General features: G+C 67.8%; 1 protein-coding gene across 2 annotated transcripts in view; it reads left to right on the top strand.

Moving 5' to 3' along the window:
• The first annotated feature begins 1,272 nt into the window (after nucleotides 1–1,272).
• Nucleotides 1,273–25,520, top strand: part of ADAP1 (ArfGAP with dual PH domains 1) — a 42,562-nt gene continuing 18,314 nt past the window's right edge. The window contains exons 1-4 of one of the 2 annotated variants that reach the window (XM_058285681.2): nucleotides 1,273–1,494; nucleotides 10,350–10,480; nucleotides 17,507–17,598; nucleotides 24,716–24,798. In XM_058285681.2, the coding sequence (XP_058141664.1) occupies nucleotides 1,413–1,494; nucleotides 10,350–10,480; nucleotides 17,507–17,598; nucleotides 24,716–24,798 (388 nt within the window). In that variant the 5' untranslated portion in view covers nucleotides 1,273–1,412. The remainder of the gene's footprint in view (nucleotides 1,495–10,349; nucleotides 10,481–17,506; nucleotides 17,599–24,715; nucleotides 24,799–25,520) is intronic. The other variant, XM_058285682.2, reaches the window with a different exon arrangement.

The raw sequence follows: 25,520 nt of genomic DNA, 5'->3' as shown, positions 1-25,520 counted from the left end.
GCCTTCTCGAGCTCACGCCATGCGGCCGATTCCGCGACGCCGGCGCCACCTGTCCCCTCCCAAACGGGCTGCGCAGGTGGGGGAGAAAGACGCGTTCAGTTAAGAAGGGCGCGCGGCGCCGAGGACTGGCGGCTGCGGAGATGCCATCCCACGGGGGCACCGCGCTCTGGAGGGCCCCTCCCGTGTTGGGGAGAGGGGGCCAGGCGCGGCGGGCAGGGGTGCCGGCACGGCCTCCGTGGGGGCGATTTCACGTGTTAGGTGACATTCCTGGGGCCGCACCTCTTGCCCCAGCGATGCCCCTTCTGGAGGAGACCCCCAATCCTGCCACGACGCTGGAGGAGGGCCGAGCGTGTCGGGGGGTGGGCGAGCAGCTGGCGAGCCAGAACCCGGGAATGAAGGAGGGGCCGGCGCTGGCTTGGAAGGTGCTTAGGGTGTAAGTGGGACAACCAGACGAGCCTGGCGGCAGGTGAACGTACGGCTCCAGCGCTCAAGGCTGAGGACACAGACGGCTCTGGAAGGTTCTGGAAGGACACTAAGAAACTGTCAGTGGAGGCTGCCTCGAGTTGCCTGGGGCGGGGAGAGGTTTAACTCCTCAGCCTGGTATTCCTTTATTACTATTATATAAAACCGGATGTATTGAACTCATTTTAAGAAGAAAATTAAAAGAATTTGAAAAAAAATGTGGCGTATGCAGAGGAGGGGCCCCCGGCTCTGAAAGGAACATCAGGGCGACTTGCGCGGTCACCCCCACCCACAGGCCGCCCTCATGCCACCCCTGCCTGCCCGGGACCCGCCTGCTGACCGAGCAGCGGCACCGAGGGGTCGGGGTGGGTGGGCTACGGCCCGTGCAGAGGTGCTGCACCCGAGGGACAGGCTGTGCCACCACTGGCTGTGTCCCCGGGGGGCCCCGCCCTGGGCAGCAGGATCCAACGCCCACCGTGCCCGGCGCACAGTAGGGGCACAGGCGGTTCCCGGCAGGATCCCGCGGGGACGAGCGCCCAGGCCGCCCAGCCCAGCCAACACGCGTGGGGGCACGAGCCCGGGCGGGGGGCATCTGCGCTCGGATGGGGGGGCGGCCCCAGGGCGCAGCCCACCCCCAGCCTCTGGTGCCCGGGCCCGGCCGGCGCGCCCGGGGTGGGCGCGGGGAGGAGGCGGCCGCCCGCCGCCCTGGCCGCTGGGGGCCGCCCGCGGGCCGCGCCGTGCGCCCGGGCATCGCCGCCGTGCGCCCCGGACCCGCGCCACACACGCTCGGCGGGCGGCGTCGCGAGCGGCGGGGCCGGTGGCCGGCGCGCCAGGAATGCGGAACCGGCGCGGGGCCGAGCCGGGGATGGCGCAGGGGCGGCGGCGGGCGGCCTGCGCGGGGCCCTAGCGCGGCCGCGGACCCCTGGGCGGCGGCGGGACCGCGGGCAGCCATGGCCAGGGAGCGGCGCGGCGCCCTGCTGGAGCTGCTGCAGCGGCCCGGGAACGCGCGCTGCGCCGACTGCGGCGCCCCGGGTAGGTGCGGGCCGGGCCGGGGGCGCGGCGGGGCGCGGCGGGGCGCGGCGGGGGCGCGGGGCGGGGGCGCGGGCCGGGCCGGGGGGCCGGGGCCGCTCGCTCGGGCCCGCGGGGGCGCGGGCGGGACCTGCACCTGCGGCGCCTCCCCGGGGCCCCGAGCCCGCGGCCGCGTCGCCTCGCGCCCCTCCCCCGCGCCTGCGGGTCCCGCTCCCACCCGGGACCGCCGCGGCGTTGCGAAACCTCGGGCTCCGCAAAGAAAGAGGAAACCGGCGGCGGCCGCAGGGAGGGGACCGCCGCCGCCCGGGCTGCCGAGCTGGGGGCCACCTGCTCCCCGCCACCTGGAGGTGACGTCAGGGAGCCGCCCGCAGCCACCCCCGCCCGGGGGGAGCAGGTGTGGGAAGCCCTGGCGGCCGGGCGGTGGCCCGGGCAGGTGGGCGGTGGGCGCCCCTGGCCCGCCCGCGGCCGCACCCTCCCGGCCAGCGTCTCTTGGACTTTAGACCTCACCGCTCTCGGCCCAGGTGGCTCCAAAGCCCGGATTCCAGGGGCGGCGGGTGCTCCCCTCCCCCGGGCTACTGTCCTGCGCGGGCTCAACGCAAAGCCGCGTCCTCAGGCGCCCACCTGCCTCTGAGCTGGCCAGGGGTAGGGGGAGGGCAGGAACAGCCCCCTGGGCACGCCTGCTCGTGCCACCCAGGTGGGTGCCCCGGCCCCCCAGGGGTCTGGGGGCTGCTGGCCTGAGCCGCTGGGAACAGTTATGGTGCCCAAGGCCCCGGGGCAGGAAGGGCCTGCAGGACCCCTGCGAGGCCCCGGGCTCCCCTCCTCCGCAGCACCCGTGGGCGGCGCCACCGCTAGGCCCCTGCCAGCAGGGCCGCCCCCCCCCCCCCCCCCCCCCCCCCGCCTCCCAGACCTGCGCCTCCACCTGTTCCGGAAGCCAGCCCTGCAGAGAGGGGCTGCGCAGGCCGCCGCCCCCCGCTCCCTGCCCGCGAGCGGCCCCTTTGCTTCTGTGGACACGGTCACCTCCGGCCGCCTGCCCTGCGGGTGGACACGGGGCTGCCGTGCGGCTCAGGCCCCCGGGAGCCGCTGTGCCCGCCGCGCCCCTCGTTTCTGTCGGGGCTCACTTCTAAACTCGCCCATGACATCAGGTCCTGCCTGATCCCCCAGACCCCCATTTCACAGCCGGGGGCACGGAGGCCCAGGAGAGCCGGCTCGGGGCGCACAGCCCACCCGCCAGCACCCGCCTGCCCATGCCCTCGCCCAGGCTGCGGCCCGGTGGGTCACCCCCCAGTGGACGAAACGCACCGCAGCCCTTCTCTGAGGGGCCGCACGGGGTGGGGGGTCGGGCAGGGCTGTGCCCTCCTCCACGACAAACCCCCACGCCCAGGCACTGGTCCGTGACTCCTCGGGGATTGCCCCCTGCTGTGCCCCCCCAGCAGTGGGAGCAGGACCTGTGGGGCGAGCAGGGCGGGGCCGCGCCGGACCCCCGCCTGGGGGTTCTGTGGCGACGCCTGCGGCTGGCTGTGGGGGCTCCTGGAGGAAGGCAGGACCCCTCCCCGAAACCTGCCGCTTGGCGCCGGGACCCATCCTGAGTGGGGGCTGGGCCTGGGGGGTGGGGGGGTTCTGCCTGCTGAGGGCACCTTCTCCAGCCCCGGGCTTGAGCCTCCGCGGGAGGGAGGAGCTGTCAGCCCCAGGACCGCCCCGGACCCCCGCGCAGGAGGGCAGGGCTCGCGTGGACGTGTCTGCTCCTCATGGGACCAGGTGCCCTCGAGAGCGTGGCGTGGGGGCCCCGCTGTTTTGGGCACCGGTGGTTTGTTCTGGAGGTCCCCCGCGCACCCCCAAGATCCAGGCTCCGCACCCCAGAGCTGTGGTGGGGTGACCAGGGGGGCCGTCCTCACGGCTCCACCCAGACTGTGGCGGCGGTGGGGGGCACAGGGTGCAGCCTGGAGGACTTCTGGGCAGAGGCGACGTTCCTGACCTGCAGGAGGCTGGGGCCCGTGGCTGGGAGGGCGGCCTTGGAGGGATTTGGCCTGGTTGGGGCGACAGTTTCCTGTGTGGGAAGGGGTGGCAGCCCCCCGTGGCAGAGCTGCGGCCCCAGGGCCCTCCGCCTGTGGCCCGGGCGGCTTCCCCCTTGACGGCGGCCCCCCGAGTGGCAGGGGCTGGGGGAGACCTCGGCACCCCTAACCCCCCTGCACGGAGGCTGTGCCCGCAGGCGGCTCAGGACGCTCTGGGGTCCCCACCGCCTGCCGAGGACATGCTCGCCTCCTGTGTCGCCGCAGCCCCACGGTGGCTGCTGGCCCCCCGAGAGGACCGGCGCTCGGGCCAGGGCTGCACAGGTCAAAGGGCGGCAGCTGCCGCGGCCTGGCGCCCTGGCTACTCTCGCGTCCCCGGGGGCTGCGAGGCGCCGGCAGGGCTCCCGGCCAGGCTCAGGGCCGCCGTACGCCTCGACGGCCAGGGCGAGCCGGCGCGGCCCCCCACCACCCTGTGGGCCGCCCACCCCTCATGGCGGCGGCATGGGGCCGCGTGCGCAGCGGCTCCTGCGGCCGGTGGGGGCAGACCTGCGCCCCCCTCCTCCGGGCGCCGTGCAGGCCTTGAGGGCGCGCCTCTGCCCCCTGCGCCATCACGGGGTCGGGAGCTCGCGGGGCAGCGCCCCCCTCCCTCCTCCGAACGCCCTCCCCCGCAGGCAGGACAAGACCCCGAGGCCGGCCCGGCCCTGCGCACTCCTCGCCGTCCGAAAGGCCAAGCCGTCGAGGGGGTGCCCCGTGCCCGTGCGTGCAGCGCGGCGCGGTCAGAGGAGGGCGGCTCTGGCCCGTGTGAGGACGTGAGGTGTGAGAGGGGCAGGCCCCGGGTCAGCCTCCAGGACCCCGACCCGGAACCGCTGGACGAGGCGGCGGGGTGGGGGGCAGAGGCGCCGGGGTGGGGGGCGGCAGAGCTGCTGTCTGGGGTGGAAGGTTCTGGTGGCAGCGGGGGCAGGGGCGCTGTGAGTGCGACACCCTCCTCAGAGCCGACGCCCAAGCGGTTCAAGGGCGCGTTGTACGTTCATTTACCAGAATGAAACCAACCGCTCGGCAGCGCGAGCCCCACTCGCTCCCCGGGGCTTCGGCGTCTCGCCCCTTCTGGCCCTGCCCCGGGTGGCCGAGCCTCCCCATTGCTAATGGTGGGGGCCTGGGGATCCGTGTCCCCTCATCCGCTCTGCCCCCCAAGAACCCCCCACTCTGTCCTCCACGCGGCGGCCCCAGAGCCCTCCGGGGCGCGGATCAGGCCCTGGGACTGGGAACTACGTGCGCGGTCCTGGCATGCTGCGCCAGCGCGCCCCGCGCTCTGCTCGCCCCCTCCTGTCCCCGGACTGGCCGGGCGGGACCCGGGGCCCTCGGCCCCAGAGCCTGGAAGGGTCCTCTCCTCACAGGCCTCGGCGCCCGCGAGGGAGTCGCCCTCCAGCCTTTCCGCCATTGTCGCGACTCGGTGGCCACTCTCCTCCGCGGGCGCAGCCCCGCCGGCCTCCTCCTCACTGTCCCCACGAGGGGCCGTGGTCGCAGGCCCCTGCCCCAAGCACACGGGCCCCCGACCCTTGGCCCAGGTCCTGGAGGGTCAGAGGGCGGGGGCAGCGGCGGAGGGCCGGGCGGGGAGGGCCTGGGCGCGTGGCCCCGGTGGAGGCCAGAAGGCCACGCCAGGCGTGGGCCGGGGGCGGCGGGTGGCGGATCGCTGGGCCCTGCTGCGCGGGGGCCTGGTGGCCACGTGGCCGGGGCTCCTTCACTCGGCCGCTCGGCTCCATGGGGCTGTCCTTGGAGGGTGGTGAGTTGGGGTCCACGGGCGCAGGGACCGGAGGAGCCGAGGGCGGCAACGTCGGGCTGCAGGATGGTTTGGACACATGAGGAGGGGACGGGCCCATGATAACCAAGAGGTGGAGGGTCAGAGGTCGGAGGCCGCGGGGAGGCTGGGGTCCTGGCCTGGGGCTTGCAGGGAGACCCGGGTTACGCGGGGTGTGGGGCCGAGGTGGGGTGTGCAGCGGCGGGAGCACCGTCATGACGGGCATGTGGGGGCGGCCGCGGCCTAAGCCGGCGCACCCTGGGGGCGGCGAGGGGTGAGGGGCGAGGGCGGGCGAGGGCGCAGCGAGGGCGGGCGAGGGCGCGGCGAGGGCCGGCGAGCCCCTGCAGGCTCCTGCAGAGGCCAGAGAGCGGCACGGTGCTGTCCACACGTGGGCTGAGACACCACGGGGTCCACGGATGTGAGCTGGGTGGGGTGGGGCAGGGCCACCGAGAGGGCAGGGCGGGGCAGGGGTCCGTCAGGTCCCACTGGGGCCCCTCTGCATGACGGAAGGCCTGAGGTTCTGGTGCGACGTGGGTGCACCTGGGAGACTCGGAGCAGAAAAGTAGCCAGGTCAAAAGGGCACGTGGTGTGGTTCCATCGCAGGAAGCATCTAGAAAGAGCAAAGTCAGGGAAGTGGACTTGGCCCAGTGGTTAGGGCATCCTCTACCACATGGGAGGTCCACAGTTCAAACCTCGGGCCTCCTTGACCCATGTGGAGCTGGCCCATGCGCAGTGCTGATGCGTGCAAGGAGTGCCGCGCCACGCAGGGGTGTCCCCCGTGTAGGGGAGCCCCACGCGCAAGGAGCGCACCCCGTAAGGAGAGCTGCCCAGCGCAAAAGAAAGTGCAGCCTGTCCAGGAATGGCACTGCACACACGGAGAGCTGACACAACAGGATGACACAACAAAAAGAAACACAGATTCCCATGCTGCTGACAACAACAGAAGCAGACAAAGAAGATGCAGCAAATAGACACAGAGAACAGACAACCAGGGTGGGGGGAAGGGGAGAGAAATAAATAAAATAATAAATCTTTAAAAAGAAAAAGAGCAAAGTCAGAGGCTAAAGGAAGACTTGAGGATGGAGGGGGCAGGAGCATGGGAGGTGACGGTGGCCGCAAGTGCAGTGGCTCCGTGGCCCTGTGGCTCGCGCTCTGTCTCTGCACCTTCCACAGTGAAGCCTGCGTGGCCGTAGGAGCGGGTCCCAGCGAGGCCCCCTGAAGAGGAGCGGCTCTAAGAGCAGGGGTGGGGGGCTCGGGCAGGGGTGGGGGGCTGGGCGGCTGGGCTGGGCGGGGCCCTATTCTCAGGGTCACAGAGGAGGGGTGGGGCAGAGGAGCTGGCTCGAACAGGGCTGTCTCCCTCGTTTGGCGTCCCTGGAAATTATGGGGTGCTCAGTAGGTGACGGCGCCAGGGCCCCTCTCCCTTCCAGGGGGACTGACACGAGCTGGGGGGCCTCTCCTTCCAGGGGGGCCTCTTGAGGAGGTGGAGACTCTGGTGAGGGGCACGTGGGGACGGGAGCCCGGTGAGCTGGCGATGCGTGCTCAGGTATGCGCGCTCAGGTATGCGCGCTCAGGTATGCGCGCTCAGGTATGCGCTCTCAGCTGCACGCGCTCAGGGATCCGTGCTCAGGGATCCGCTTGCCTACGTCCTTGTGCTGAGCTCCCCCAGCTTCCACTTGGGGGGCTTCGGGGACCTGGGGGGTGACTCTCCCAAACAGCCGGGGGGTCTTAAACTGCCGCCGCAGCCGCGGCCCCCGCTCCCTCCGCCAGGGCCCAGACCCCGCTCTAAACTAGGGACTCGGTCTAGTCTGGTCTAGCCTGTTTTATTTTTGGCTTGGAAACTGCTTGTTTATTAGACAAGATCTAACCCTCTGCCTAAAGAGAGCAGCAGCAGCGAATGCAGCTCAGACCTCGGCCTGGAGACACACAGCCCCAGACGTGGGTCCTCGTCGCCCCTCAGGGGCCAGAAGTCCTAACAGGCTGTGGAAAGGCAGAGCCGAATTCCCCCCTCGGGCTGTGGTCTTTGTCCTCTTAAATGGGGGAGAAGAGGGAAGTGAACTTGGCCCAGTGGTTAGGGCGTCCGGCCTACCACATGGGAGGTCCGCGGTTCAAACCCCGGGCCTCCTTGACCCGTGTGGAGCTGGCCATGCGCAGTGCGGATGCGCACAAGGAGTGCCCTGCCACGCAGGGGTGTCCCCCGCATAGGGGAGCCCCACGCACAAGGAGTGCGCCCCGTGAGGAGAGCCGCCCAGCACGAAAGAAAGTGCAGCCTGCCCAAGAATGGTGCCGCACACACGGAGAGCTGACACAGCAAGATGCAACAAAAAAGAGACGCAATCTCCGGGTGCCGCCTGACAATGCAAGTGGACACGGAAGAACACACAGCGAATGGACACAGAGAGCAGACAACAGGGGGTGGGGGGGGAGAGAAACAAATTTTTAAAATCTTTAAAAAAAAAATTTCTACAGCTAATCCGGTGGGCGCTCTCACTGGGGTTGCGCCGCATCTGTAGATGAATTTGGAGAGAAGTGACATCTTCTCAGTGTTGAGTCTTCCAAGCCACGAAAACGGTCTCTCTCCCCATTTTCTGATCTGGGTTCCTCAAAAGGCTCACCATGATGGCCAGAAGGCCTGGCCACCCCAGTCCGGGCTGCGTGCCCTGGAGCGCTGCGAGCAGGCACGTCCAGCCTTCCTTGGAGGCCCGCGCTCATATCCACCCCGGCGGGAAGTCAGGAAGGCAGGAGCGGCCCGCGGACCTCAACAGCAAACGTCCACACGACGGCCGGAGGGAGGCGAGCAGAGTTGGTCCAGGGGGTGGATGGGCCCGAGACCCTGTCCCCAGTGGAGGGGACACCACAGGAAATGCACTGCCCGGCGCCGCCTCTGTGAAACGCCCAGAAGAGGCCGCTCCACGAGGCGGACGACAGCGCTGCCCGGGGCTGGGGCGGGCCCGGGGCGGCTCGGGGGCGCGGCGTCTCCTTTGGGCTGGAGAGAATCTCTGAAAGCGGTGTGATGGTGGCGCAGCAATTCGAATGTGATTAATGCCTCTGAATTGTTCGCCTGAAAACGGTTACAATGGCACATTTTATGTATGTGTTAAAAGAAAAATAAGTCCTCTTTAAACGGAAGAGCGAGGCGCATCCCCTAGCCGCGGTGCTGCCCGGCTCCCGCCCTGGCCCGGCCCCCGCTCCCGTCTCTAACTGCTGGGTGGGAGCGGGCGGTGGGGTGGCCCCGGGGGGTCCCGTCGCGGGAGGCCTCGTGCCCCTCTACCCCCCCGCGTCCGTGGGTCTGTGGCCGGGACCCTGGCCTCTGGGCATGTGCTGTCAAGAGGGGCCCACCTGCCCAGGCAGGGTGCAGGGCCCGTCCACGAGGGCAGGGGCACCCTCGTTGCCACAGAGGAGGGGGTGCACCCACGGGGCGCCCTCATCTCGCCTGACTGTGGCTTACCCCCCGGAGCCTGAGGCTTGGATTCGGGGCGGAGCCCGGTGAGAGGCGGCGGTGGGCACGCTCCACACCCCATGGGGAGGGCTCGGGGGTCCCCGACCGCCAGGGCTGTGTGTGGGTCTGGAGGAAGTGGCCGACCGGGGCCCTTTGCCGATACGCGTGTTTCGGGCACGACACCTTCGCAGAGACCACCCGCTCCCTCGCAGACGCCACGACGGGATCAACAAACGGGCCGCCGCCGAGAACCCCGCCACCAGCCCCCGCGCTGTCCCTGCAGTGGCCGTGTTCTACTAGGAATCGTGGCCGTTCCGAAGCGTCCATGCAGCGCCCAGCCACGTTGAGGCCGACGGCTGTTCGCGTGCGGCTGTATCTGTCCTTGACATAGGAACATGAGTCGTGATGAAACTGACCGCACACCGGACGTCGCAAGGCACCTGCTAAAGCCAGCACGCGGCGCCCCCGCCCCTCCCGCCGTCCTGCCCTGCGCCTGCTCTCCCAGCCCCTGGAAGGGAGCCGTGTGCCCTTCCCCCTCGCGTCCGCTCCTCTCACCCAACGCGGGTTTGCAGCGTGCACTGGCGCTTCCCGCGCACGGCCGAGCGGTACCCCCCACGCGGGCCTCGGGCCCACCCTCCCCGCCACCCTCCCCGCCACGGGCAGGGCCGCTCCACCTCGAGAGGGTACCACGGGAGCCCCGGCCTGCCCGTCGGCCACCCCGCCTCCGTCCCGCTGGGACTCGGGCGGCGCGGAGACGCTGCCCCTGCCTGTCCTGGGAGGCGCCCCCGCGCCGCCTGCCTGCCCCGCTGCGCCTTCCCCGCGGTGCAGGGGGCTCCTGGCCCCCTCGGTCCCCGGCGCTCACTTTCTTCAGGAGTTGCCGTGCTAGTGCGTGGGAAATGGCCGCGCTGTGGTTTCCAGGGTGTGTCCTGATGGCCGGGGACCCTGGCATGGCTTCACACACGTCCTGGCCCCTGGAATAGCCTCTCCGGAATACGTTCAAGTCCTTTGTCTGTTTTTCAGTTTAGAAATTTTGGAAGAAAAAGAAATGATGTGTGATCTTTAAACGGTGCAGGCGCTGGCCTCACAGCGTCGGGGCTGCCCGGGCGCGGCCCACCCCGCGACGCCCCTCGGCCCGGCGCCCCTCATGGCCCGGGTCGTCCACACCGGGATGCCGTCAGGGCGGCGCGCCCTGGGCGTTCCCCTGTGCTGTACCTCGCCGTGTGCTCAGAGGCCCTCGGGGCCGCCCGCGGCAGGGCCGTGGGTGCCCAGCTCTGCCTGGGGGTGCTGGGGCCATGGGCGAGTCCCGCGCTGGCCTCGATGGCAGGGGGCGCCCGTGCATCAGCCTCGGGGCGTCGGGGAGGCTCCGGGGTCCCGGCGCCCAGCGTGGGGCCGGGCAGGTGGCGAATGCAGCAGGTGTCCGAGGACGGCTCGTCCGCACCCGGGGCGCCGGGAGGACGGGCGGTGGGCCCTGTGGCCGAGCTGGGCCCTGCGTGCAGCCCGTGGGCCCGTGAACCCGCCTCGCCCGGCCTCTCGGCGCAGACGGGGCGACTGGGCGGGAGGCGCGCTTGCTCGAGCCGGGCTCCCTGGGGCCCTCCCTGAACCTCTGGCTTCTCCTCTCCAGATCCCGACTGGGCCTCCCACACCCTGGGGGTGTTCATCTGCCTGAGCTGCTCCGGAATCCACCGGAACATTCCGCAGGTCAGCAAGGTGAAGTCAGTCCGCCTGGACACCTGGGAGGAGGCCCAAGTGGAGGTAGGGCGCCGCGGGGGCGCCGGGCGGCACGGGCGGGGGCGGAGCGGCCGGAGGCCCCGGGTGGCCCAGGCGGCCTGGGCGGCCCCAGAGGGGCCTGTGCGGCCCGGGGCAGGGGCGTGGGCCTCCCGTGCAGCACGAGTCGTGCGCTCTGCTTGCCGGGGCTTGTCAGGGAACGGATGGATGAGTGAATGCCAGAGGGTTTCTTTTTTTAAAAGGTTTATTTATTTATCCCCCCTCCCCCGCCCCCATTGTCTGCTCTCTGTGTCTGTGTGTTCTTCTGTGTCTGCTTGTCTTCTCATTTGGCGCCTCTCGGAACCAATCCTGGGACCTTCCGGAGTGGGAGAGAGGCGATGACTCTCTTGTGCCACCTCAGCTCCCTCTTCTGCTACGTCTTCTTATTGTCTCTCCTCTGTGTCTCTTGTTGCGTCATCTTGCTGCACCAGCTTTCCGCGTTGGCCAGCACTCCCGCATAGGGGGGCATTCCCACGTGGGCCGGCACTCCACGTGGGCCAGCCTGCCCTCACCAGGAGGCCCTGGGCATCGAACCCTGGACCTTCTATATGGTAGACGGGAGCCCACCTGGTTGAGTCACGTCCGCCTCACTGGACGCTCAGGGTCCTTGGCCCTTGCAGCCCCACACCCGGAGCTAAGCAGGGACTCAGAGGACGGTGAGCAGGGCTGGCCGGAAAGCAGCTGGAGGCTTTGGTGCTAATCCTCGTGGGGACTATGAAATACTAAAGTCCAAGCCGCAAGGAGGAGACAGACATTCCTTCATCCACCTAGCCACCCACTCATCCTTCCCTCCATCCACCCACCACCAGATACCCATTCCAATCCACCCACCCACCTACTTATCCCCCGTCCACTCATCCTGGTCCACCCACCCATCCACCCCATCTACCACCTACTTATCACCCACCCATCATCCACCCATCATCCACCCATCCCATCCATCCATCCATCATCCATTCATTCATCCATCCACCCACCTACCCATCCATCATTCCACCTGCTTATCCATCCATCCGTCCATCCACCACCTATTCATCCCTCCTTCTACCCATTCCATCCATCCACCATCCATCCTTTCGTTCATCCATCCATCCACCCACTGATCCATCCCACCCATCCACCCACCCATCCCATCCCATCCATCGTTCCACCTACTTATCCATCCATCCATCATGCACCCATCCACCACCTATTCATCCCTCCTTCCACCCATCCATGCATCCGCCCACCCATCCCATCTGTATGAGTCAGCCAAAGGGGTACAGATGTAAAATACCAGAAATTGGTTGGTTTTTATAAGGAGTATTTATTTGGGGTAGGAGCTTACAGATACCAGGCCATAAGCATAGGTTACTTCCCTCACCAAAGTCTATTTTCACGTGTAGAGCGAGATGGCTGCCGACAGCTGTGAGGGCTCAGGCTTCCTGGGTTCCTCCCTTCCAGGGTCTTGTTTCTCTCTGGGTTCAGGGCTCCTCTCTTCCCAGGGCTTACTTCCTCCTGGGCTCAGGGCTCCTCTCTTCCTGGGGCTGGCTTCTCTTTCCTCTGTGAGCTTACTTCCTGGGGCTCCAGCTTAAGGCTTCAGCATCAAACTCTAATATAAAAAACCCTCTCCTCTGTCCTTTGCCGTGCCTTTTATCTGTGAGTCCCCACCCCTTGGTTGCGTGGCAAAGGATATGCCCTAATGATGTGACCTAACCAAAGCACTAATCATAACTTAATCATGCCCAGGTACAGACCAGACTACAAACATAATCCAATATCTATTTTTGGAACATAACCATATCTAACTGCTACACCATCCATACACCCATCCCATCCACCCACTCATCCATCCATCCACCCATCCACCCACTCACCCATCCCACCCACCCATCCACCCACCCATCCATCCACCCATCCATCCTTTTATCCATCCACCCAGCCACCCACCTACCCATCCACTCACCCATCCATCCATTCATCTATCCACCTACTTATCCATCCATTCATCCATCTATCCATCCATCCCTCCATCCATCCCTCCATCCACTCATTCGTTTATTCTTCTGGTGAAGATTTATTGAGAACTTACTGTGTGCCAGGCATTGAGTGCTGAGACAGGCAGATGCAGTCACTGTCCCCTGGACGCATGCCCAGGAAACATCAGCAGCTGGCCCAGTGTTGCTGGGGGAGGGGTAGAGGCTCAGGCCAGGTGGCAGGCAGGGCAGCCCAGAGGCCATCGCAGCCGGGCAGACGCCAGCAGGAGCAGGGAGGGAAACGGGCAGGCCTGGCCCCCAGTGAGGGCTGGACCTAACCCCTGCGGGAGAGAAGGCTGGGGACAAGGGGCTTTGGGTGGTGGAGCGGCAAGTTTTGTGCCTGTATTACCAGCAACCTGGCGGCTGTGCGGGGTGGACTGCAGGGCGATGACCGCCCTGGAGAGGGCGGGTAGAGGCCCGGACCAGAGACTGCTGTGGCGGTGGTGGGAGGGCCTTGGGCTGGCGCACCCCAGTGCCCCGGCCCTCCGCCTTCCGACCCCACCTGGCAGTCATCAGCTTGCTCCAGGGAGCAGTCTTTGCACCTGGCTGGAAATGCAGCCTCAGGCTGTCCCGCCTGCCCCGCTGAGCCAGACCTGCACTTACAAGGCCGTCCCAGTGCACGTTGAAGCCTCAGAGCGGGTGCCTGCAGGCCCCGGCTGGGCTGGACGCTGGCCCCTGGTCACGGCCCTGGCCGGGCTGGACGCTGGCCCCCTGGTGACGGCCCCGGCCGGGCTGGACACTGGCCCCCTGGTCACGGCCCCAGCTGGGCTGGACGCTGGCCCCTGCTCATGGCCCCGGCTGGGCTGGACACTGGCCCCCTGGTGATGGCCCCGGCCGGGCTGGACGCTGGCCCCTGGTCACACTCTGGCCGGGCTGGACGCTGGCCCCCTGGTGATGGCCCCGGCCGGGCTGGACGCTGGCCCCCTGGTCACGGCCCCGGCTGGGCTGGATGCTGGCCCCCTGGTCACGGCCCCGGGCCCCGGCCAGGCTGGACGCTGGACCCTGGTCACGGCCCCGGGCCCCGGCCAGGCTGGACGCTGGACCCTGGTCACGGCCGCGGGCCCTCCTCCCCGACCTGCTGGGCACTGGGCTCCGTGTCAGCTTCCTCTGGCCAGGCGGGGCCTGCCTGTGCCTCAGCTTCCCTCTGAGGATGGGCAGGTGCCCGTGTCGTGCCCTCCCTGGGGGCACAGAGGGTCAGAGGCCCGAGTCGGAATGCGCCCAGGGCTCGGGTCCCACCTTCCCACCCCCTCCTGGGAGGACGCAGGCGGCCGAGGCATGGGGTGCTCGCCATCTCCCGCGCTTACCCCGCCTGAGGCAGGCAGGAGGCCTGGACGGGGCGGCCGGCAGGGTCCTGTGGGGCAGCAGGGGCCAGGAGCGGCTTGCTGGGGAGCCCGGGTTTCGCCTGCAAGTGCTCGTGGGAAGGTGGGCAGATGGGCGCGGCTGGAGGCTGTGGGGGTGCTGGACCGTGCGTCTCAGCCTCATTCCTCTCCCGGCCGAGCCTGTTCCACTTGCTTGTCCTCTTGTCTCTGGACGGGCATCTGGGTCGTTTACGCCTCATTTCTCGTATTTTGGTAGTTCAGTAGTAAGTGCGCACAGCACGTAGCTCAGCAGCAGGGTCCCCGGACGCAGCACCCCGACTCCGCCTCCAGCTCCTCCCAGAGGCAGCCGGCAGCCGTGCTCCGGGTAGCGCCCAGGAGTGCGTGGACTGTGAACATGTGTGTGCGTGCGTGTGCACGTGCTCATGCGTGTGCCCATGCGTGCATGCGCAAGCGTGTGTGCGAGTGTGCACGTGCTCACGTGTGTGTGCAAGTGCTCATGCGTGTGCCCATGTGTGCATGCGCAAGCGTGTGTGAGTGTGTACGTGCTCATGTGTGCGTGTGTGTGTGCTCATGTGTGTGCCCATGTGTGCATGCGCAAGCGTGTGTGCGAGTGTGTATGTGCTCACGTGTGCGTGCGTGTGCGAGTGCTCATGTGTGTGTGCCCACGTGTACATGCGCAAGCGTGTGTGTGAGTGTGCATGTGCTCACGTGTGCGTGTGTGTGCGCGTGCCCACGCGTGTGTATGTGTGAGTGTGTTCATGCTCATGTGCGCGTGTGTGCATTCTCATGTGTGTGTGCGGGTGTGTGTACGTGTGTGTGCTCATGCATGTGTGCCCATGTGTGCATGTGCAAGTGTGTGTACAGGTGTGTACGTGCTCACGTGTGCGTGTGTGTGCGCGTGCATTTTCACCAGTGCATGGAGGACCCCTGCCCCTGCCCGGTGGCTGCACAACTTTCCTCGTGTGGGCGAGCCTCAGTTTACCCGACTGGCACCCTCGGGTGGGCCCCTGCGCGGCTTCTCTCTTTCCCCACTGTGGAGACCTGCGCAGTGCGTTGTGCCGCCCACGCGGGAGGTCGTCTGGAGCCCAAGTGCCAGGAGTGGAAACACCAGGTCAAAGGTCACACGGCCGTAAGGCTCGAGGGGTTTGCCCCTGGCCGCCAGGTCACTCAGTGCCCCCGTGGCCCTGCGCTAGCCACGGTGCCCCGTGCTGATCCGAGGGGCAACGCCCGGGCTCAGTGGAGTCTTAATTAGGCCCTTGCTTGAATGAAGTCGGGGACATTCTTTACAGACCAGGGACGTTACCCCTTTGCGTACTAACTGAAAGCCTGACTGCCCTGGTGGGTCTTGTCGTGGAAAATACTGTTAAAGAGCCCTCAGGCCTCGCTGTGCGGTGCTGGGGCTCGTGCCACGTGGCAGGCTGCTCTGCCCTCGACGGGTATTTTTAGTAACAACAGTGCACAGTTCCCCTCGTCGCAGGCACGGTTCAGCAGTTTCAGCTTGTTCAGCTCGGGCAGCGTCACCACCAGCTAATGGCAGAGACATTTGTCACCCCAGAGAGACGCCCACACCCCCTGGGGCCCACCACCCCGCCAGCAGCCCCCGGCCGGTGTTCCGTTTCTGTGGACTTCCTCTCTGGACATTTCGTGTAAATAGAGGCACACGTTTCGACGGCCTCTCGTGTCTGACGTCTTGGCTCAGTGCCGTACGTCTGCCGTTCATCGACTTCGCTTTCCTTCTGGACGGTTTCCCTTGAGCTCAAAGTTTTGAGTTTGGATGAAATCTCATTTGTTTGTTTTCTGCTTTGTCGCTTGTGCTTTTGATGTTGTCTAAGAAACCATTTCCTAATCCAAGGTCACGAACCTTTACTTGTGTATTTTCCTAAAAGTCTTCTAATAAACCGTCCGTGATATTAGCGATTGCATTTATTCTTCAATTAATTTCTTTTTTTTTAAAGATTTATTTTAGTTATTTCTCTTCCCGCCTCCCTTGTTGTCTGCTCTCTGTCTATTTGCTGTGTGTTCTTCTGCGTCCACTTGCATTATCCGGTGGCACTGGGAAACTGCGTCTCTTTTTTGTTGCGTCATCTTGCTGCATCAACTCTCCGTGTGAGCTGCTATTTTTTCACGCTGGGTGGCTCTGTTATGGGCGCACTCCTTGTGCGTGGGGCTCCCCTACGTGGCGGCACCCCTGCATGGCACGGCATTCCTTGCACACGGCAGCACTGCTCGTGGGCCAGCTCCACACGGGTCGGGAGGCCCTGGGCATTGAGCTCTGGACCCTCCATATGGTAGGCGGATGCTCTATCCCTTGAGCCACATCCGCTTCCCTGTTCAATTAATTTCTGAAACTAAATCTTTAACTCAATTGGAACTGACTTTAAGGACGTGTGACTCCAGCTTCATTTCTCTCTAGACAGTTTCCCAGTTGTCCTGACACCACTGCTGAATCACCTGCTTCCCCCCGTTGAGCCGAGAGGCTGTGCTTGCTGTGTGTTAAATCTGAGTCTGCGGCTGAAGGTTTTTAGTTTGCTTCACTGACTGCTGGCCAGTGCTCGGTGTTCTTGATAGTAGCTTGACAATTGCTCTACTATCTGGTGGGAAGAGTCTTCCTCCCTCATTTTCAGAATTTTCTAGAATACTTTTGCTAGTTAATTTTTCAAAGGAATCACCTCTAGCTCCAAAAATTCCAGTGTTGTTTTGGGGGGCACTGCATTAGATTTGTGGGCTCAGGCGGGGAGACGCGGTGCCTGTCTCGGGTTTCCTGCACCTCCCGGAGAGCGCGTGCATCTGTTCTTGCAGACGTCTTGATGACGCCTCGTTGAGCGCGCTCTTGGCGTCTCGTCACTGAGGCTCCTGCCACGAGCAGGTTCCTCCTTCTCCTGTTGCTCTTCCTACAGAGAAGCCGTTGCTTCCAGAATTCTCCTTGTGCCCGCCAGCCCCTGTGGGCGGCTCATGGCTTGTTGCCTTCCCTGGAGGCCCTCACGGGTCTCCTGTGACTGAGGGGGAGGGGTTCTCTCGGGGGTCCTGGGGAGGGGGCACCCCAGGAGCAGCCCTCTGCCAGCCTTGTGCTCTGGCTGCTGGGGCCTCCCCGCCGTGTGATGTGGGCCCGCTCTGCCCGGCGCATCCCTCAGGGCCACCAGGCCGGCGGCACCACCCCTGCCCCAGGGCCTTTGCACGGACCACGCCCCGCTCCAGGAGCCCTCCTGCCACGCGTGCCCAGCTCTCGGCCTCTCAGGGTCGGCCCGAGCCCCCCATGTAAAGACCTCTCCCCCGGCGCCGTCTCCTCCCCGCTCAGCCCCTCTTAGTGCCCTCCATGGGTGGCCATCATGCGCCTCCTCTCTGCAGGCCGCGCGTCTCCCGGGGCCCCGCGCCGTGTCCAGCAGGGCGGCAGCTTGCTGAATGTTTGTTGAGCGAGTGAACGAGTGAGTGGTGGGAGACGGGGGGCGTCTCAGGCGGGGGTGCCTCGCAGCTGGCCCTGCCCCTCCGGGGGCTGTGCTGGGACTCCCCGTCCTTGCCCCCACCCAGGGCCTGAGCCTCCGGGCCAGGGGCACCTTCCCTGGGCGTCCCGGCCTCCCTCTCTGACGTGACTCCTCAGGGCAGGGGGCTGGATCTCCTATGTGCAGTGGGGTGCCCGGAGGGCGGGCGGTGCCGGCTCTGACCCTGCCCTCTCTTTCCTGCAGTTCATGGCCTCCCACGGGAACGATGCCGCCAGAGCCACCTACGAGGCCAAAGTGCCCTCCTTCTACTACCGGCCCACGTTCTCCGACTGCCAGTAAGTCACAGCGTCCATCGGGGCTGGCACGGAGCAGCCCCGGGGCCCAGGCCCGGCAGCCACGGCCTCTGGGGGTCTCGAGGTCCAGGGCAGGGAGAGCCGCCAGCGCGGGGCGAGGGGCCCTGGAGCACCGTGGGGACAGCCAGCCTTGGCTGTCTCCTCGGAGCCCCCAGGGCCCAGCGTGCGTCTCCTTCTAGCTGGAGCTGGTTTATGGGGTGGAGGCTGTGGGTCCAGCTGGCCGTCCTCAGGGTGCTCCCTGTGGGCTCAGGCCTCCCTGGGTGCTCCCTGTGGGCTCAGGCCTCCCCTGGGTGCTCCGTGTGGGCTCAGGGCTCCCCTGGGTGCTCCGTGTGGGCTCAGGGCTCCCCTGGGTGCTCCCTGTGGGCTCAGGGCTCCCCTGGGTGCTCCGTGTGGGCTCAGGGCTCCCCTGGGTGCTCCCTGTGGGCTCAGGCCTCCCCTGGGTGCTCCCTGTGGGCTCAAGGCTCCCCTGGGTGCTCCCTGTGCACTCAGGCCTCCCCTGGGTGCTCCGTGTGGGCTCAGGGCTCCCCTGGGTGCTCCGTGTGGGCTCAGGGCTCCCCTGGGTGCTCCCTGTGGGCTCAGGGCTCCCCTGGGTGCTCCGTGTGGGCTCAGGCCTCCCCTGGGTGCTCCCTGTGGGCTCAGGCCTCCTCTGGGTGCTCCCTGTGGGCTCAGGCCTCCCCTGGGTGCTCCCTGTGGGCTCAGGCCTCCCCTGGGTGCTCCGTGTGGGCTCAGGCCTCCCCTGGGTGCTCCCTGTGGGCTCAAGGCTCCCCTGGGTGCTCCGTGTGGGCTCAGGCCTCCCCTGGGTGCTCCCTGTGGGCTCAGGGCTCCCCTGGGTGCTCCGTGTGGGCTCAGGGCTCCCCTGGGTGCTCCGTGTGGGCTCAGGCCTCCCCTGGGTGCTCCGTGTGGGCTCAGGCCTCCTCTGGGTGCTCCCTGTGGGCTCAGGCCTCCCCTGGGTGCTCCCTGTGCGCTCAGGCCTCCCCTGGGTGCTCCGTGTGGGCTCAGGCCTCCCCTGGGTGCTCCCTGTGGGCTCAAGGCTCCCCTGGGTGCTCCGTGTGGGCTCAGGCCTCCCCTGGGTGCTCCCTGTGGGCTCAGGCCTCCCCTGGGTGCTCCCTGTGGGCTCAGGCCTCCCCTGGGTGCTCCGTGTGGGCTCAGGGCTCCCCTGGGTGCTCCCTGTGGGCTCAGGCCTCCCCTGGGTGCTCCGTGTGGGCTCAGGCCTCCCCTGGGTGCTCCGTGTGGGCTCAGGCCTCCCCTGGGTGCTCCGTGTGGGCTCAGGGCTCCCCTGGGTGCTCCCTGTGGGCTCAGGGCTCCCCTGGGTGCTCCCAAAATGATCTGGGAGGGGGAAGTTGAGAAGCGGCTGCCGTGTCCGCGCCCACCCGGGCTCAGCCGTGACAGTGGCGTGGGTGCAGGGTGCCCCCCCCTCTTTATGGCCCCCGCCTCCATGGCTAGGCCCCCAGGGGCGGGAGGCTGCAGAGAGGATGTGGCCTGGCTTGAAAGTCTCGCTTAGCAGAACATGGCCTCGGCCACATCCCCTGAACTCTCTGAGCCTCCGTTTCCCCATCTGCCTGGTGGAGGTAAAGCCCTGGCACAGTCCTCTGCCGCGAGCACGACGCGCCCTCCCAGCTGCCAGAGCCGGGCCCCAGGCGCCCCCAGGGGCTCTTCGGGGGCACGTGGTCAGTCGCCTGCTCACGCCCCAGCACCGGCACAGGGCAGGCGCCCCTCGGGGCTCCGACGGCGGGCAGGGCGGGCAAGGAGTTATCCGTCCAGGACGCCCGCTCCCCTCCACCTGCCCAGAGCCGGACGCCCTGGGCCGGCCCGGCCCCTGCAGTTTAGCCCGGGGCTCAAGATGTGAGGCCCGAAGCCCCCGGAGCGGCCCCTCCTTGGAGCGGGTGCTCCCGAGGCCCAGGGCTGCAGACGGCCCGGGGGGCGAGCTGAGGAAGGACCCCAGCAGAGGCGCCCCTGCCCGCCGCTCCCAAGGCCCCTCTGCTCGGCCTCCACCCCCGCAGTGCGCCAGCAAAAGGGCCGCGGGAGGCTGGGCGGGGTCCGGGGGCTCGGGGTGGGCGGGGCCCTCAGGGCCACCACTGTCCAGGGAGGTGTGCGCCCGGGACCCCTCCCGCTGGCCTTGCGCCCGCCCCGTACTCCTGTCGGCTCAGCGTTTCCTGCTGACTCACTTTTAAACTTCCAGCGTTGGCACCTGTGGACCCCGGCCCGGCCCCTGTGTGTGCTGGGGCGGGGGGCGGGGGGGGGGCGGAAGGAAGGGGGGAAGCTTCTCGGCTCAAGTCCAGCAGGTGCCCTCGGGCCCTGGCCAAGGTCCTCCGCGGCCGGACAGTGAGGCGTGCCTGAGAATGAGGCCCTGGCCCTGTGCCCGCCTGCCCTCGAGCTCTGCCACCCTGTGCCCGGCTGTCCTCTCCTCGGCCTCTCAGGCCCTGGGCCCAGCGGGCACCCGCTCTGGGGCGGGGGTTGGGCCTCTTCCAGCCAGCGCGGCCGCGGCCTCTCGGGCTGAGTCAGGGCCCTGGCCGCAGCTATTTGGGGACTCGGTTCTGTCACCCAAGCCCTGCGGCTGGCCCCACCTGCGCGCGCCACCTGCACTTGGCTGCAGCCCCTCTGCCGCCCCCCAGGAACGCGCACAGGGTCCTGACCCCGCCAGAGGTGGGACCCCAGGTGGGCTTCGCCCCTTCCAGGCTGCACCCAGCACCTGGGTGGGGTGGGGTGTGCGCTGAGCCGGGCAGGCCCTTGCCCTGCGAGCCTGCGCCCCATCACGGGGTCTGTGGGGGCCTGCACTGAGCCCCCAGCAGACACCAGGAGCTGTGCGGGGTCCCGGGAAACACGGGACCAGCTAGGGAGACCCTCTCTGTGAGCTGCTTGCCGTGTGTGAACCTGCCGGGCTCACTGTAGAGCACTGTGGACTGGTAGGAGGTGGGCTGTGAGTCCCTGTGTAAACTGTAGAGTCCTGTGGACTGTAGGAGGTGGGCAACAAGTCCCTGTGCAAACTATAGAGTGCGGTGGGCTGGTAAGAAGTAGGCCACAAGTCCCTGTGTAAACTGTAGAGTGCTGTGGACTGGTAGGAGGTGAGTGTGAGTCCCTGTGTAAACTGTGGAGAGCAGTGGACCAATAGGCGGTGGAGTGTGAGCCTGTGTAAACTGTAGAGTGTGGTGGACTGGTAGGCGGTGGAGTGTGAGCCTGTGTAAACTGTAGAGTGTGGTGGACTGGTGGGTGGTGGAGTGTGAGCCTGTGTAAACTGTAGAGTGTGGTGGACTGGTAGGCGGTGGAGTGTGAGCCTGTGTAAACTGTAGAGTATGGTCGAGTGTGAGCCTGTGTAAACTGTAGAGTGTGGTGGAGTGTGAGCCTGTGTAAGCCACGCAGCGCTGGTTGAAGGAGGTGTGGGAGTACTTATGTACACTGTAGAGTGCTGTGGGACAGGTGGATGAAGACCCCCGGCCCCAGAGGATGCTCCGTCTTGGCCGCCCGGCGTCTGACCAGCCCCTGAAGACGGTCCCCACCCCACCCCTGCCACAGTGGCCTGCGGTCAGCGCCTAGTCCAGGGAGAGGCTGGCGCGGGGCCCGGCCCGGGCAGTGCCAGGGCCTCAGTGACTGGCGCGGGGACGGGCGCCTGACCCCATGCTGTCACCGCCCGGCCCCGTGCACGGCCCCGGGCGTCCTCGCGCCTGCTCCAGGAAGGGGCCTCCGGGCCAGGCCGGCTCTGGAAAGTGCTGGCTCCACGCCCTGCGGCCAGCCCCTGGCCCCGCCACGAGGCCACCCCAGGGACGCTGCCCCGGGGCGGGCGCCGCAGCACCTCCCGCGGGACGATGCCCAGAGGCCTCGGTTTCCCCGGCTGGTCGCTCTGCCCCCTCCTGGGGCTCGCAGCCACCGGGTGCTCTGGGGCAAGCGGGGGCAGGACAGGCCCGTCCTGCGGCCCCAGGTTCTGATCTCGACATCTGGGAACGAAAGTCATTGCCGGCTGCGCTCTCGGTTTTACTTCTGCATGGAACCAGCCACCTCTGCTTCCTGTGTGGTCTGAGCCGGAGGGTCTCGGGGCGACAGCAGGGGGAGCGGAGGGTGCGAGAGCCGGGGCGTGAGCGGACGGTGCTGGGCGGGCACGGGCAGAGCCTCCATCCGCCGGGGCCCAGCTCAAAAGCCATGCGACACCCGAGAGCCGCTCACTGCAGAGCCGGGCCGGCTGGCTGGGGCTTCCCCACGGACAGGCCCAGGGACTTGCGACCCCGGGTCCCCGGATTTGGGGCACAAAGGCTGACAGACTCGAGGGGAGTAGGCAGTTCACAATACCAGTCAGGACGCAGTACCCACTTTCAACAACGGGGCGCACGGCCAGGCAGAGCGGGGTCCAGGAAGCAGCAGCACGTACAGCGCGAGGACAGGCTGGCCCAGGCGGCTCGGTGGATGCGCCTTCCCAGGACGGCTCAGGGTGGACGCGGCTTCCCAGGACGGCTCAGGTGGACGCGCCTTCCCAGGGTGGCTCAGGTGGACACGTGCCTTCCCAGGACGGCTCGGGGCGACACACGCCTTCCCAGGGCGGCTCAGGTGGACGCGCCTTCCCAGGGCGGCTCAGGTGGACACGTGCCTTCCCAGGACGGCTCAGGTGGACGCGCCTTCCCAGGATGGCTCAGGAGGACGCGCCTTCCCAGGGTGGCTCAGGTGGACACGCGCCTTCCCAGGACGGCTCGGGGCGACACGCACCTTCCCAGGGCGGCTCAGGTGGACGCGCCTTCCCAGGGCGGCTCAGGTGGACGCGCCCTCCCAGGATGGCTCAGGGCGACACGCGCCTTCCCAGGGCGGCTCAGGTGGACACGCCCTCCCAGGGCGCCATGGCTGTGCTGCCTGCTGCAGAGCACTCCGGTGTCTTGGCAGGTGCCGGGCCCCTCCGGGCTGAGCCAGCCCTGCCCGGGCGCTGGGAGGGAGGGTCTGCGGGGGGCTGGGGCAGGCCTGAGGGCGGCCTGGCTTGGCAGGTGGGGCCTGGACTCTGCGCCGGGGGAGGGCGCACGAGGGCATCTGCCTCCCTGCGCCTCGGGCACCTGGTGTGCCTGGCTCTGGCGTGAGGAGGTGCAGGGTGGGGGCTTTGGAGTCCCCCGGGGGGCCTCCCGCCCGGCGCCTCCCACTGGGCCCCCGGGCCACCTCCTCATCCTCTGCATGGCAGGGGCCCCGTGTGGCTGTCCCAGGTGGAGACACGGTGTCGGAGTGACCGGAGAGCTCCGCCTGGAAGTGCACGGAAGGCGGGGCTCAGCCTGCTGGACGGGGGGCCCCGGGGCCGGCCGAGGACAGGCCCGGCTCTGCCCTGGCTTTGCTGCGGCGGAGGAGCGCACGCCTGTGGGTCAAGCTGCCGGTGGGGGCGAAGCCGCCCCAGGAGGCCGCACCGCGCAGCCGGGCCCTGCCTGCCGGCAGACCGTGCCCACACGGGGTGGGGGCTTCCTGGGTGCTCCGCTCCGGGGGCTGCCTGGAAATGGAAGGGCCTGGAGCCGGGACTGTGCTGAGGCACAGCGTGCGGCCTCCAGCTCAGCGGCTTTGGGGGGCGGGGCCAGGCCCCGGCTCTGCTCACCCGGGAGCCGCCGCAGGGGTCCCTTCCTCAGCTTCAGGTGTCTTCTCAAGGTACCTGCACTCAGGTGTGCTCCTGAGGCCTGCGGGGGTGTCCAGCCCTGGGTGGGCCTAGCACCTCCAAGGTAGAGCCGAGGGGCTCAGGGTAGAGCCAGGGAGATCAGGTCAGAGCCGAGGCGGGGGGCGGCTCAGGGTAGTGCCGGGGGGCTCAAGGTAGAGCTGGGGGCTCAGGGTAGAGCTGGGGGGCTCAGGGTAGAGCTGGGGGGCTCATGGTAGAGCTGGGGGCTCAGGGTAGAGCTGGGGGGCTCACGGTAGAGCTGGGGGGCTCAGGGTAGAGCCGGGGGGGATCAGGTCAGAGCCGGGGGACTCAGGTCGGAGCTGAAGGGGGGGCGGCTCAGGGTAGAGCTGGGGGCTCAAGGTAGAGCCGGGGGGCTTAGGGTAGAGCCGGGGGCTCACGTCAGAGCCGGGGGGCTTAGAGTAGAGCTGGCGGTGACGGTGCGCTGTGCTGGTGAGCGCTGTGGCGAATGGAGGAGGGCACAGAACGGCAGGCTGCGGGGGCCGCGCTCGGTGAGGCCTTGTGAAAACACAGCATTTGAGCAAAAACTCAGAGAGGAGGAAGCAAACCACCTGCTTCCTGGGAGGGGGCACTGCGGGGGGCTCAGGGCCCGAGTGGGAGGAGTAAGACCGAGCCAGTGTGGCTGAGCTGGGGTGGGGGCAGGAGATGAGGAGAGGGCAGGGGATGAGATGAGGAGGGGGCAGGAGATGAGATGAGGAGGGGGCAGGAGCTGAGGGGGGCAGGAGATGAGATGGGGGGGCAGGAGATGAGCTGAGAAGGGGGCAGTAGCTGAGGGGGGCAGGGGATGAGCTGAGGAGGGGACAGGAGCTGAGGGGGGACTGAAGGCCGGGGGAGGAGTGGGTGGGCAGTCGCCGAGGGTCTTGCTGACAACGACTGGGGGCAGGGCGGCCGGGGCGGCGGCTGGCACTGGCCCCGACGGGGGGAGGACTGGGGTCCGCACGTGCTCTGGGGCAGAGCCGGAGGTGCTGAGGGTGGCCTGGGGGGCCGGGGTGCAGCCCCACTTGTCACCCCAAAAAGCGGCACCCAGTGGATGAGCGCGGCCCTGGGAAGGAGCCGGCCGGTGGCCACGGGAGCGGAGTCCACGTTCAGGGAGGGAGAGCCCAGGGGCCGAGGGCGGGGAGTGGGCGGGGAGCGGGGCTCCTCTGGGGACGAGAACGTTCTGGAATGGATGCGAGGGGTGGCCCCCTGGTGCGTGGGCTGGGCGCCGGGCTGGGCGCTGGGCTGGGTGCTGGGCTGGGTGCTGGAAGGGGTGCACCTCCCGCTGGGGCCTGTTTCCAGGCTTGGGGGGGTGGTCCCTGGCAGGGCCCAGGGCTCCCGCCTCAGCCTCCTTCCGAGAGGGGGCCGGGCCCCTGACCACAGCGCTGGCGGCGCTCCTTCCAGAGCCTCGTGCGCCACGGGGGTGAGGACGAGCCTGTCTGCAGGTCCGGCCCACGGAACGTTCCGGCAGGGCGGCCACAGCCTGTCTCCCTCCTCTCTCCCCAGGCTCCTCCGAGAGCAGTGGATCCGAGCCAAGTACGAGAGGAAGGAGTTCATCCACCCTGAGAAGCAGGAACCGTACTCTGCAGGTGAGCTCACCTGGGCGCCGGGCTCCCACCTGGGCACTGGACTCACCTGGGCGCCAGGCTCACCTGGACACTGGGCACACCAGGGCACTGGACTCACCTGAGTGCCGGCTCCCACCTCGGTACCGGACTCACCTGGGCTGCTGGGCTCACCTAGGTGCCGGCTCACCTGGGCTCACCTGAGTGCCGGGCTCCCACCTAGGTACTGGACTCACCTGGGCACTGGGCTCACCTGGGTACTGCGCTCCCACCTGGGCACTGGACTCACCTGGGCTGCTGGGCTCACCTGGGCACTGGGCTCACCTGGGTACTGGGCTCCCACCTGGGCACCAGGTTCACCTGGGCTGCTGGACTCACCTGGGCACTGGGCTCACCTGGGCACTGGGCTCACCTGGGTGTGGGCTCACCTGGACTGCTGGGCTTACCTGGGTGTGGGCTCATCTGGGCACCAGACTCACCTGGGCTGCTAGGCTTACCTGGGTGCCAGGCTCACCTGGGCACTGGGCTCACCTGGGCACTGGGCTCACCTGGGTGTGGGCTCACCTGGACTGCTGGGCTTACCTGGGTGTGGGCTCATCTGGGCACCAGACTCACCTGGGCTGCTAGGCTTACCTGGGTGCCAGGCTCACCTGGGCACTGGGCTCACCTGGGCACTGGGCTCACCTGGGTGTGGGCTCATTTGGGCACTGGACTCACCTGGGCGCTGGGCTCGGGGTGTGGCCTGG

The sequence above is a fragment of the Dasypus novemcinctus genome, chromosome 23, assembly GCF_030445035.2.
Source record: "Dasypus novemcinctus isolate mDasNov1 chromosome 23, mDasNov1.1.hap2, whole genome shotgun sequence".
Classification (NCBI taxonomy): Eukaryota; Metazoa; Chordata; class Mammalia; order Cingulata; family Dasypodidae; genus Dasypus; species Dasypus novemcinctus.
This window is presented reverse-complemented; position numbering and strand designations above follow the sequence as displayed.